General features: G+C 34.7%; 1 protein-coding gene across 1 annotated transcript; it reads right to left on the minus strand.

Annotated features, from left to right (window-relative positions):
• Positions 1-2815: 2815 nt before the first annotated feature.
• LOC103994136 (fimbrin-2) lies at positions 2816-13807 on the minus strand. The gene is made up of 14 exons (XM_009414444.3): positions 13529-13807; positions 13279-13449; positions 12940-13166; positions 12671-12842; positions 11108-11146; positions 10914-10982; positions 10686-10802; positions 10017-10231; positions 6567-6719; positions 6269-6468; positions 5917-6074; positions 5174-5270; positions 3402-3493; positions 2816-3301 (listed from the first exon to the last, which is right to left on the minus strand). The coding sequence occupies exons 1-14, from the start codon at positions 13613-13615 to the stop codon at positions 3116-3118; spliced, it is 1983 nt and encodes a 660-aa protein (XP_009412719.2). The 5' UTR covers positions 13616-13807; the 3' UTR covers positions 2816-3115.
• Positions 13808-14833: the final 1026 nt, after the last annotated feature.

A 14833-nucleotide genomic window follows, 5' to 3' on the forward strand; every position in this document is an offset into this window, starting at 1 on the left:
AGTTGTCTTTGTACTTTTTATTGGGTCGGTGTATCGGCATAACAATAATGATAGTTTGCTCGTGCATTCGCTTGTTAATTATTTTTGGACACGACCTAAAGTTGAAGATTCTTCGACTCCTTCCTATTATGACTTAGACAAATGGCAAATTTGTGATGGATGGTATCACAAGGAACCACAGCAGCTGAAGAAACAAAATTTAAATTCAAAGTCTTCTTTTTCTTGATTCCTCAACAGTATCCTTCTGTTCTCTTTATGCAGCATTCTCTCCAGTCAGATGTTCTTGATCCAGCTTTTGATATCTTCTCTTTTTATCTGTCACTTTTGCACCCTTACCAAACATTTGCTGTGGTGTAATCATTGGAATTAGCTACAATCTTGATCGAAAGATGCTAAGCACCTTTCTCTTAAAGATGGAGAAGTTGATAGCAGGTTTACAGAAAAGACTCTGGGATTGCAAGGATCGAGGGGATTGAACTCTCGACCCAATGCACAGCAGACAAAAAGGAAAAGTTAGATACCAGTGGAAACCGCAGAGAATGCAAATGAAAGAAGATAAATCAGCAGGATCTTCTTCAGCTCATAATATTCTCATGTCTTTGCTGTGTTCAGTGATATCAGTCTTCTTCTTTTTTCTTTCCCCTCTTTGCATTGTACTTTAAAGGAGTCAGAAAGTTCAAGTTGTGTGTATGGATTGAAACCTAATTTAATTCCCCAGTAGTTTAGCTTTCTCTCTGCTTCTGTTATCTTCTTCATCGAAGCAAGTGCATGCATTCTCTTTCTCCTCAGAAAAGCTCTATGACTGCAGAGTCAACATAATGCAAATGACTGATTGAGAAGAACTCTTAAAGTATCCTCAAAAACACAGGGAATGCATCTCAGCCTCATGTTTCAGTTCTCACCATGAGTTGTCCTTTCAGCTCAAGAAGTGGACCTCCATGTTCCTCCAACAACCTACCCAATCACTCAAACCAAATGCACACAGCAGTAAGTGGAGACTTGACTCATGGTCATGCTGCTACCTAAGAACTTTGATGAGCAAAGAATAAAGCTGGAATCTTTGTGTTGGTACTGCCAAAGCAGCTTTAGTTCCTCTTTACCTGTTGTGGGGATGGCTTTTCTTTTGTGCATTCTCACTCCACTTCTTTATCATCAGCTTGTTGCTCAAGTCCAATGCTGGAGTGAGAAGATCAAACTCTATATGGTCATCATTAGAATTTGAGTCCAAAATCAACACCAGCATCTTAGCCTCTTGAGATTTGTCATTAATCTAACAAAATCCCAGTAGCCTTTCTTTCTTCAAATGTGAGCAATAATTTAGAGGAGTAAAGCTCAAAGATGTTATCCTTTTTCCCTTTCATCTCTAGTTTTAGATGCTGCAGAGTGCTGATGTGGCATTTGCTCATTCTCTTTTCTATGGTATCTCTTTGTCAGTATCGATCTTTGAGAAATCATTTCTCACTCTTTTGACATGACTCGAATCATTAGCCTTTATGGTTCCACATCGGTGATAAGATGGCGATAAGAAATGCATGGGGGGCTCTCTTGAGGCAATTGAGATTTGTGGACCCAAATAATTCACATGCAAAAAGTTCTATCCTTCCTTTTCTTCTAAGAATCTGTCATTTCAAAGCATGGAAATAAGATATTTGCCCTTTGATATCTAAATATTTGATTTATATTCATTCAGACAATTCAAATCGTTAGTATTAATTTGAGCTTTAATGTAATTATAAGAACGATTAACTGACAGAGATATACTGAAATGACATACGTGCAACTTTTTGAGCGTTTGTATATATCTGAAACTTAAATTTGAAGAAGTAAATACAAAAATTATTATGGACATATATATATATATATATAATCTATTAATTGCAAAAAGAAAATAAAAAATATATGTTTAATATAGCATCTTAGGATGTTTAAAATACTTTCTATTCTTTGTCGCAAAGGAGTAATCTTGTAATCGTATCGAACCTCATTATCAATGCAAAAATACAAAATATTTTAGTTGAAATCCTATTCAGATTAATATTCTTAAGATTATTCTGCCAAAACAAAAAAAAAAGGAAAATAAGTATCAAGATGAAATCAAAATGTTGCCACTATTGCTTGTTGCCAACGGTAGAGAAACAATCAACACTCCGTTCTTAGTACTTCCTGTCAATCAAACAATTGTTCGTTGCGAGCAAATTGGCATTACAAAGAACTTGAACCTAATTCACAGATCTAACAAAGGTCATTTAAAATGCATGAAAAGAAGATTCCATTCAACAATACATAAAATGAAAGGTAAAGAAATTATTTTCTTCCGAGGTGCATGAGAGATCAAATTATGAATTTGATATCTCAATAAAAGCCTTGATTCTTGAAATCAAATATCGTACTCATCACTTACACTTTGCACAAAAAATAATAATAAATGTTAAACTCTGGCAACAACCATGACTCTTAATCAACCATGGTCTGCATAATTCACCAAGAATGAATCAGTATTAGCCCTGTTAATCAAATACATAAAAATTTTTGATTTTGGCTACCAGCATAAAATGACTCTGAAATTTGATTTTCACTGGATGATGTTTCATGGACTAAATTTAAGATCAACAATTGAAGTACAAATTCTAACTAACATAGATGATGATCCATTTATTGGTAAAATAGCATACCTGTGACAATCCATACCTTATCCTGTAAAGATCTGAGAAAAAATTGCGTGAATTTGATGCAATTAACTAAGTTTCCAGTTCAAGTTTTGCAGGCGTAAAAGAAGCAGAAGCAATGGCATACCAAGAACAACACAGATGCAGTCTAGGCAAAATGCTAACCACTATACAAGAATATATTTTGCTGTTTCACAATATAAATAAGACAACAGGAGCAAAATTTAGGGTTAGCCTATACAATCATAGCAACTTGACTTCTCCATCAAATACCATTTCTTAATGAGCAACGCAATCACAAACCCAACTCAAAAAGCCAAAAAGGAAGATTGCTATTTGGATCAGTTCCCTGCTCCAAACATTTTTCTATCAAGGTGTAGTAAAACGAGAACAAAAAGATGTACACACTGAGTCAGATGATATTGTCAGAATATATGACCGCGTCGGAATTATCTACCTCCACTATCATCAGATGAAGACTCTGAACCAGAGTCATCTGAAGTGGAGCTGGAGGTACTCTCTGATGAACTTCCATTTTCTCCATCCGAAGACACTGATCCGTCCTCTGTGATTGGCCTCTTTAAGTACCAGTACATGATACTGGCAGTAAGAGTAAGCATCATCTTTTGATTCACCTGAGTGAAGTAAACCATAGATAGAACACGATGATGTTATCAGTGGGTAGTTTAAATAAATAGTAAACTGGCTTTTGTATCATCCACCCTATGAAGTTACCTCCAATATATCTTCTGGAAGTAAAAACACAGAGCAACCAAGCTTCCTTGCCACTGAAATAATATAAGAGGCATTCATTTTCTTCTCTTCATCTGCATTTGTTCCACAAATTAGACCTTAATTTTTCATGAGTGATAAAAGATATATGTTTGTTTATGTCCAAGAATATTGATAAGAATTTTCAAGTTCAAGCAAGATATTTCCTTGTGAATTTCTTAGATAATTGAACAGAGACATGGAGATATCTCGCCTGAATTGTCATCTCAACCTACATTAGATCACAGTCTGCCATACGGAATAAAGAAGCAACTTGCTGAAGTTTGCATCTTTCAATTTAGAACAATTTTCATTCTCCATGGCCGAAAGAAATATGAAATTTGATATATGTTAAAGAAAAGTCTTCATGCAGAGCAAGAAAAGTTGGAAATTAAGGCCTTGGTCAGATGGATGAAACGTTGGTGCAATATATACCAAACCCCTCGAGCACCCCACATCAGAAACCAGATGCAATGCAAACTTGATGGTCAATTTTCTAAAAATTAAAAGAACAGTCACATGAGGTTCCAACTGACAGAGGGGGTCTGGGGATGGTTAATTTATGCATCATTTGCTTTGTCAAATTCTAAATCTACCACAGAAATAAAGAAAATGTATACCATGGGGACCATGAAAAGCTGCTTTCATTGGTTTTATATAAGATATAGAGCAGCTAAAAAAATATATTTAAAATGCTTATATGATACATTATTAACATATTTAAAGCTTGTAAGATCCAAGTTCAGACGAGTAAAGTTACTCAGAAGCACATCAGAACTAACGCTAAAGCAATCTACAAGCATATTCAGGAGAAGGAATTGGAACCATACACAGGGTTAAGCAGGCAAAAGCAATTACAATTATTGATGATTGGGAACAAGAATGAGTCATGTTCATGTATATAAAGAGATTTCCTATATCATATGGAAATAAAGTCATGTTCATGTTGATGCTCTGAATTATTACACAAACCTACTACAAATTAATATGGAAATAAAAAAGCTCCTTTCTCATGTATATAAAGAGATTCTTATTTCACAAGAGATATTATTTTTAATAAAACACTCTATGCAAATTAAAACTGTGACCATAACAAGCCACAGTTGTGTATATAGATCTTCAATTTTTTTTTTTTTCTGTCACTGAGCTCTATGGCAATATCAGTTGTCAAACTAAAAGCCATCAAAAACCTTTTTGCTGCTTTTAATTAATGTTTCCTTGATCTCCTCTTTACCTCTCACATCACTATTACAAAATGGCGAATCACATTTAACTATTGCATCCATGAAACACAAATCTTACCAAATATTTCTGCTTGGTCTATGCCGTGTTCGTCTACGTCACTAACACTTCATCTTGGCATATGTCTGATAGTTCAAATAACTTAAGACACTTGTATTATCTCCACTTATTTATATTTTGTATCATTCATAAGTTGCACTTACTCTAAGACATGTTGAGGATTGACAACAGATATGTAAATTAGACAGATTTACTTCTCAATGTTATATATGTTTTGTTTGAGTCCATATCCATATCCATGTGTAATAGAGTCCATTGTCTCTTTTAGAGATGTCCAAAAGATGACCTATATAACCATCTAGCACAAAAATTTACTATAAAATTCAAAGAAATGCAACTAAAAATGATTGAATGTACATTACAGAATGCAACACCAAAAAATGCGACATTTCAAAAGTCATTATTCATTCACGTGAGTAAAACTTTGGGCATACCGCTTTGTCCTTTAGTTACTAGGTTCCAATTCACAGCTCGATGCTCAACAGCACTTAGCAAGTCAAGGAAAAAAATTCCACTTGAAAGACTTCTATCCTGCAAATTCGGGAAAGAGGATTGGCTTAAGATTGTTCTATGTAATAAAAAGTAATACAAGAAATATTGTTAAAGTTCTATCATAAGCATAAGAAGACAAAGTCTGAAATCAAACTAGTGTAAAGATAATCAATCTAACATTTTTTGTTGGCATTTCTTTCTATCTGCTTACTGCAGAATGCAAAACTGAGAGCGATGTTTTTTTCTGCAATATGTGATCAAATGTACAATGCTACTAAATTTAGCTAAATAGTCATCAAAAGAAGGAATATAGTTTGTACTTCCCAAATATTTATTGGAACCTAAGAAAAGCAAATCATAACATAAAACCAATATTCCTGTAAGTACTAATAGATGTACAGAACTATAATTAAGATTTAAAAGCTTTAATGAATTAGTAGTATGAGGAGAATTTCTAATAAAACCATAAACATGAAAAAAAGAGCTTCATTTGTTAACATCAGAGGGAGATTCTAACGAAACCACAACCAAGAAACAGAGTGCTTTACTTATTAACAGCAAAGAAGTTGTGTAAGCTTCTCTTTTTCTAATTAAGGTTATCATTCTATTTCAGGACTTTATGCTATGATCGGGAACAAGTACACCGAATGTCAACAAAGCCTTACAACTGGGAAATGTGGAATACCTTAAAGCTGTCCAGCCGTGAGTACCTTCCAGAATCCTTTACTTTATTGTTAGCCCAGTTCAATATATCAATGTCTTTTATCTCCTTTTCACGAGAATGGAATCTCAAATTTTTCAAAAGTTGGAGGATGTTGTATCTCATCAATTGCCACAGAAAAGCTGGAACAGAAGTATAAACAGATTTAGTAGAATTTCAAATCACAAACATATATTTTAGATGCTAATAAGCCACTTAAAGAAAAACTTCAACTGGTCCCATGATCAAGCTCTACTTTAAAAAATTAGTTTGATATGCATAATTTAATTTTAATGGTCACTTATATCTATTTTTAGGAAATCTGCGGATGTCTTACCCAATATGAGTTTCTTGTTCCCTTGTACAATGTCATGTCCAGCAATATTAACCAGGGAAAATTTCAATTGTTTCCCAATTTTGACTACCTGATTACAGTTCTCTACTTTCTTGAATAGCATTTTTATTGGAGGTTTGTTTGCAGACTTCCAACAAACTATTCCTGGAGAGACCTTGTCAAGGACCTCTAGAAGGAGCCATCTGCATGTTAAATTATAAATATGTCATTAGGAATGCCGGCTCCAAAACTCTTTAAAACAATATTTAACAACTAGCAATAAGAACTATAAATTTTTTACCCATTTTTAAGATCTTCAAATACATTATTTATATTTGAAATTCCAAGACTGTTGATCCATAATCGAAATGCTTTTTCCTCCCTTGAAACTTGTGGATCATCAGAATTTGCTTCAAGAAATGTGACCTGCTTCATCTGTGATGATAATCCATTCCTGTAGAAAATAAATTAGATCTAGCTCTGCAAAAGGTGTAGATGAATATTTGCATTTGTGGGTCTCTCAAAGGTCAAAGACCCACCAAATACTACACATGTAAATAAACATTAAATTCATACAGCTGCAATACACAGCCCAAAAAGTTAAATTACGATGTTTCATATGGAATAGGAATATATATTAGACAAAATTAATAGTTTTACAAATTCTATTATTTAAGTTTCTGAGAATGTTGTAAGTTGTATAAAACAATATTGTCCATTTTGTCATAAAAAATTGCATAAGGTGAACAACAAAGAAAGGAACAAAAAGTGAATGTTATTTCTTAATTTATCTTGACATGCATTCAACAAGATGTGGATGCAGCATTTTTCACAATTAATGAGCTACTAAGTATATATAGAATACTTAGTAAGCCACATTTCTCGAATGAAACACACTTGTATACTCTTGAGAAAAATAAGTCTACTTGTAACTAGTAGAAATCTCTCCTACTACAAACATTATATCACAGGATAAGAAATAAACGTGGAAGTGATGACTCATATTTACCATTATCGACTCGATCAATTATTCACTAAAAATTCAAGTTGATAGAAGGTTTTAGTGGAGGATGAATTAAGATTTATGATACTCAGATTTATTCCTTCTTGATCATATCTCAAAAGTTTCAGCAATCTATGCTTGTTAGTCTATTTAACTTATCCATTAGAAATCAAATGGTAGAACTAAAATTAAAAACCTCTTCATCAATAAAATATGTTAATAAAAGGTATAACCCTCAGTTGAAAGTGACTATAGAAAAGGTGAAGCCACACATAAAATGCTTTTAACCCATCTGTTTATGGTAACTGGTAATACAGAATATCCTATTGAAAAGAATGTTTGAGGTGTAATGGCACGCCAAATTGGTACCTCTATCAATTATAATATTAAGAACAATGTAAATAGTTACATGAAGGGGAAAAAAAAGAGAGGCATAGTCACCACATTACCACTAAAACCAATCATAGAAAAAGTCTGCATGACACTTACTCCTCTATGAAAACAATGCATAAAACAAATTACATAATAAATAATAACAAGATGGAGAAAATGAAAACTATATATGCCAGAACATCTCAAGTTCCTTTCTCATGTATAAGAAATAGTAGGATTTGGCAGCAAGATGAAGATTGTTCATGGTCCATTCCTATTACCTGGAAAATACTACTGTTTGATTGATTTCAAATGCACATATAAATCTCTGCCTTAGCATCATTTTCTTCATGTACCATTTCTATCATGGTGTAACAAAGTATAGCAACAGTCTACATATATCATTTTATCTCATTCTAGTACATTCACATGTGAAGAAAATATGCTCAATTGTTTCCTCTTGCTTCCTACATAACACATGATAGATCCATATTGTTTCCATAAAATGTTATCTTTGGTGCTGGACCTTCTACAGTGTATAAGCCAGAAAAATGCTTACTTGAACTGGGGTTGTCATTCCAAACGCAAACTTATCATGAAAACCCTATTTTCATGAGTGATGGTCTAAATTTGGTGATATTGCTGAAAAGATCTAGAACTCCACCCACCACCAATTGCCATAACCTTGTGCTATACATCCTAAATTTTGGGTTGAAAGGCAAGAAGAATAAGCAATTATCTTATAAGTGGAACTTGGCTGATGATGTTTTCACCAAGGGAAACTATATTAACATCCCTTCCGAGCTAGACATGGATCTGGGTGATTCTGAGTGTCAACATAAGAACAGATTTAGGTTAACCATTAATGAATTTCACTTTTAAACTATACTTAGTGATGATAGGTATATGATTTTTGTGTCATTAGATTGAACATTTGGTATTATGCCCAATTTTGAAACTCAACTCTCTTTATATTTCATCAGCATATGAAAAAAGATAATTTGCAGTTTTATATGGATATCACATGATTTTTCTTACTTATATTTACTGACTACTTATACACATAGTTTATATGTTTATGTGTAACTCTTAGTTTGTCAATGGGTTATCTTCATCTCAGTTCATGTTTATATTTCAAAATATTCAATTTAACTAATAAAATTAATCATTCTTAAAGTGGGTCATTTGCTTTATTTTTGAGTCAAACATGTTTATGTGGTGTTGATTCTAGGTTTCCATCATAATCATGTCCTTTTCATATTGGCTTCAAGTAATCTTATGTTTATATGGCACTAGTGCCCCTAGGTGGCTACACTTCGATTTTGAAGGCATGGCTCTTGAACTAGATTTGGTTGTCAATTTAAGAAAACTGTTACTGAATGCAACTGACTACGTAAGAAAAGGATGAGCATGTAAGCAGAGTTTTAGTCTCAGAACTAGCATCTAAGCAGCCATTTATAGCTTCCTCCTTAATCAAGTTGACTTTGTTGCAAAGATACTTGTTCTCCAACATTTCCAAACATCTAACATGAATGGGTTCACTCTGGCAAGCTGGGGATTAGATATGAGCTAGATTAAGTTGTCAATTTAAGTAAGTTGTTATTGAATGAAATTGAATATGTAAGAAAGATATAAGTAACAAGAATTTTTTATAGTTTCAGATGTAGCATTTAAGCAAACATTTACGGCTTCCTCTTTAAGTTGCCTTTATTTCATAAAGATACATGTTGTCCAACATTTGCAAATATCTAACAGGACAGGTTAACTCTGGCAAGCTGGGATTTGTTATATGAAAAAGAAAACTAATTCAGGCAGTGCTATATTTTCAGAAAGACATCATATTTCTAGACATCCATTTAGCACTAGTAGTACTTAGGTCAATACCTAAGACATTATTTGCAAAAAGTCAACCAACTGATCAAGTAGATAAAAATTTGAGTGCAAAACCATCCGCATACATAGTAATTAGGAACAACTGTGACAATTGTAGAGTATAATTATTAGCAGCAAAAGGTGAGCTTCTGTAAGCGTAAAAAATCCTCAAGATCACACTAGTTAATGATTGTGCTCCCCACCTGTGCTCTTTCTATAATTATAATAGCAGGCAATGAAGTCTAATTATCTACAACATAAATATTCTCAGAAAAAATGCAACTGCTAGCAGATTAAGTTTTTCAGATAAATTTATTTAAATGTACACAGTATACCTTCAAAGAGAAGCATGTAAGTAATGTACAAGCAACATGCAAGCATGTTAAGAAAATAATCAAACTAAGCAGCTTAACAAAAATCTTGGCCTCTTCTTTATATTAGCAATTTTTTCTACGTAAAGTTATCTCAAAATGTTTAGATTATAAAAAGGCCAATGACCCTTACCTTTTCTGAAAAATATGCGCAACAAAGGCAAGGTTAAGATTTGGTGAACCTTCAACAATGTCTTTAGGGGTCAGATATCTTTTGCAACCAATCCTATCTGCATGTTCAAGAACTAATTTTGCTCTTTCAAGAAGATCTTTCACTGTACTTGGATAAGGCTTCCTACTATGTTCAGGAGCCAAAACATTTAGCAAACATGCATAAGCCTCTCCATCCTGAAATAGAAACAGATGATATGACCGGATTAGCTGTTACTATAACAATGGTACCCATGAGTGCAGAATCGACACTAAATCATGTTTTCTGTCACAAACTGAATTCATATCGTCATGAAGAATACAATGAAAATGAATGTAAACGGAGTAGAAAGGAGGAAAAGATAGGAAGTTTTGAGATTAGTTATCTTCAAACAAAAGTTCTCTTTGGAATTTATAATTAAAACGTAAAGAATCCTAGGATTGTCTGGTAACTACTTCAGGCTTGATTTAGGTCATTTCATGAATTGGCGTTTAGATGTTCTACATGTGGTATATCGAGAAAAGGCAAACAAATAGAAAAAGGAAGAAAAAGAGATGGGAGGGGTTGGTTGGCAGAGTGATGGCAACAGAAGGATGAGGAAGAGGACTGAATAGACTGAATGAATATCTAAAATCTTTATATTGGTTGTACCTTCACATCTGATGAAAAGTTGGTTATCAACCTCCTGAAGCCACCTTTCTTGAGCTGAAAGTTCATCCACCTAAGTAAAATCTTCTCGGGTGGCAGACTCATCAGCTCTTCAACATCCTGTGAATCCAAATGAACTTAAAGATAGTTTAGAGCTTTACCTTGGTGAAAAGCTTTCAACCGCTACTAATCTTAAGATGTAATAGCTATAAGAAAAAACATATCAAGTACCTTGCTGTCATCAACCAACTCTACAAGCTGAGGAGTATTCTTCAGGTTAACATCTGCTAGAAGTTGAATCTGATAGTGATATTATCAGAAACACAGGTTAAGATCCATTTTCCATCATAGTAGTTGGGAATTCTCCAGTGATCACTAGAAGACAACAAAATAGATATTGCTTATGCATCAGAATAGAGACATACCTTGATAATTTGAGATATTAGTCCAAGCACAAGGTGAGGCTGAAAAGCATAAACAAATGATAAGCAAATGATTCACAAAAGCACTTTGAATTAAAGATAATGGCAGAAGGTTAAAGAAGATAATAATTTCAGTATGTTATAGGCTACAAAGTAATAATAACGATTCAAGCCCTTAGCACAAAATGAGCATAATGATGCAAATAAATTAATGTGAATTGCAAAACCCATTTAGTTTCAATGCAAGTCTGTTTGTGAACTTGAGTTTGCTTACATATAGAGTGAAAATGAATATGTCAATATTTGCCACTATCTCATCCACATGATACATCATGTAATAGTGGACAACCTCATCTAATTTAGTATTTTCTAAGATTTTCCTATATACTACCGCATAGTGGGCCCTAATAGAAGATACAATGTACGATCAAGTATTAGCCACTACAGTGAGGTCAAATATGGTAAACCAATTACGAATAATAAAAATCCAACCAAATGATAGAAGTGACATCATTGAAAGAAAATTGGATCAAAATATATGGTCAACAACTAAAGTGAAACGTATTCTGAATCTCAAACAAATTAGACCAACTGCATGATACTTAAGAACTCCAATATTCAGAAATAATTTTCAACTTCATGCCTAAAAAGTTTGGAACTATCAAAAAGTCAATGTGTTTATACATGCTAAACATTTGTACAAGCAAGTGCTTGCGAGACTCAATGGAGTAGTACCTTTCTGACAGCCATTATCATCTCACTTCTGTACCAAACAAGTTTAATCAGCAACAACATAGGACTATGACACCGAGGGAGGTGCCCGTTTTACATCTCCTCAGCAATGATTTAAGAAGAATTTATGAAAAGATCAAGAACTAAAATCCTAATAGAAAATTACATGGCAAACAAATAAAACAGCTTAATTTGCTGATATATATATATATGTGTATATATATCTATATCTATATATCTTCATCAGTGTAGAATGCTCCTGAAAGTGTTACTCTTTCACTTAAGATGCACAAGATTGCTATTTGCTTTTTGCTTGAGAGATCATAGGATCCTAACCAACCACCATCTCATCTTAAAGGAAATGGCAAGTGCCATATGTCAGTGGCCAAAGCAAATGCACCAAATGTTAATGATACTCTTACACCAAGAGACTGCTGCCATAATAGAAGCAAGCAGAGGCAATACAAGAGTCAAAGTCGAGTATTTCCTGAAAATTGAAACCACGGGAAACTTTAAATCATGTTGATAATCGTTTGCCGATCTCAGATTCAAGTAATAGCAGTTTATGCAACAACAAAGATGCTAAGGTACTCTTGCTCCTATGAGAACAGTAGGAAAATAATGATCAGAGATACCTTCACAATTAATCAAGGAGACATTTATTGAATTATACCAGTAATAAGCAGATAACAAAACATAAGATTCATGACAACTATGAGTAATTCCATTTTGAACTTTTGAAGGAAAAACAAGGACCAAAGCATACTTCAGTGGAACATAAGAACATCTAAAGCTGATTTGAACCAACGGTACTGACAAGCAAGAGATACTAACCCTCCCTTCAGCTAGGTCCTGCGTTCCAATATTAACCACGGTACACCCAATGGCCTTGGCTGAATTAAGAAACAGCATAAGGTTCTCGTTCTTTTCCCACAGGTTCAGCACTCTCTTCGTGTTGATCACCCGCTCGTCGATGGTCCCGGGGACAGCCAAATTGATAAGTTTACTTCACAGGCAGAACAAAAACATCAAACTTCCTCCCTAATCGACAGACTTCAAGAATAGCCAACGATAAAGATAACAAGGAGGGCACCGAGGATCACCAGAGGAGAACGCCATCCTTGGCTATCTCGAACAGATCATCGGTCGTCGGATCGATGGGAAGGTACTTCTTGAGGAAGGGATCCTCGCCAAGGTAGTTATTGATATGGGAGACGTAGGAGGCTTTCTCGGACTCACTGATGGTGTGGAGCAGAGTGGTGGTGGCGGCCTTGAGGAAGGCCGATGATGAGTTCTTGGCACCAACCCGCCCTTGCATCTTCAGATACACCTTCAGGAGAATACACAGATCCATCTTCGTAAACCGATCAAAGAAATTACTAGAATGCATATCCGCCGAAAGAAGAAGAAGAGTGAAACAAATAAATAGAGTAGAAACAGACCCGAAGGAAGAGCTCGAAGTCGACATGATGGTCGAGGTCGGGATAGGACTCTCTCAGGAAGGCAGCCCGCTCGTCCTCGGTAAGGCAGTCGCCGGCGATCTTGAGCCTCGACATGGTGGCCGATAGATCGCGGAGGGTGAGGGACCCTCGTCCTCCGCCGCTCGCAAGGAACTAGATAGACCGCGATCAATCAAAAGAAGGTCGGCGAGAGATAAACCGATCCAAGGAATAGGCGTCGTCGTTAGCATACCTGGGATTTGAGGGAACGGAGCTCGACCTGGGTGAACTGGTTCTGGAGCCATGGATCGGAGACGACAACGCCCTCAAAGCCGGCCATTGATTGTTCCTGGGGATGTATTGTTCCTTGGCCGGGCAGGAGGGATCTCCTACCTTCTCGCTCTGCTTCTTCGATCTGGTTGTGGGAGGTGGCGAGCAAGGGGGTCTAAATGGAGGAGGAGAGGTTGGTGGAGGAGAGATGGGATAGCGATGGCGTGAGAGAGAGAGAGAGAGAGAGAGAGAGTGGGGCAGTCTGCAGCTCAGAGCTCAGATTGAAGAAGAGAGAGAAGCGAGTATTGTAACGGAAAAGTGGAGGTGACGCGTACGGAGCGTCCGAATTCAAATACTTAATCGCGACTGAGATCTCGAGGGACATGCGAACGCATGACCATGGACGGTCGATGGAAGTGGGAGCGGGCGAATCGGACGGCGTCTATTGATTTGGCACAGCGCTCCATTTTGAAAGTTCACAGGTTACGACTTTTGACACGATACCATGTCGGGAGGATAAATGTCATAATTATTATGACTCCACTAATATTTTAGATACAAAATTTTATTGAGTAAGACTTTGTGTCGAAACATTTTTTATGTTGAGATACCCAAATTAGTTCGTATAATATTTATGTAATAATTTTTTTATTATTTTTTTTAAGAACTTCAAATCCTCAATAATTAACAAAATCTTAACATTTTTATATTATTATAATGCTAATATTTTAAATATAAAGATATTTTTATGAAAAGGTAAATCATAAGAAATATTTTTTTTTATTGCTTAACAAAATAAGACCACATAAAATTTATATTTAACTGTATCCTCATAATCAAGAAAAAATGTTCATATTTGTTTCTTAATTTTTCACTAATCTAAAAGTTCTATAACCCTTTCTGAGTGAGTTATTTATAAGACAAATTATATATCATTGAAACCTTACCAAATGAAATTACCAAAATAATTTGTGCCTATTTCTTCTCTATAAAAATCCTTGAAAATGTAAATTAGAATTCTATTCCTATAAATGGGTGACAGATATTTTTATCTTGAATTATTATTTTATTTCTTTTATGAAGTTTCGATCATAAATCCTATGTAGTTTTTATGTAACCGTTGATTCACTGGTTTCAGCCATCAAACAACATGATCGAAAAGATAATGATCTGTAAAATAAAGGAGATTTATTGCAGGAAAACTTAAAATGTAGCAGTAGAGGAGAGTTAAAGGTGTGGATAATAATTAAAACACAAATTTGTACTTAATTATTCATTGCTTCCCTCG

Source organism: Musa acuminata, chromosome BXJ1-8 (assembly GCF_036884655.1).
Source record: "Musa acuminata AAA Group cultivar baxijiao chromosome BXJ1-8, Cavendish_Baxijiao_AAA, whole genome shotgun sequence".
NCBI lineage: Eukaryota > Viridiplantae > Streptophyta > Magnoliopsida > Zingiberales > Musaceae > Musa > Musa acuminata.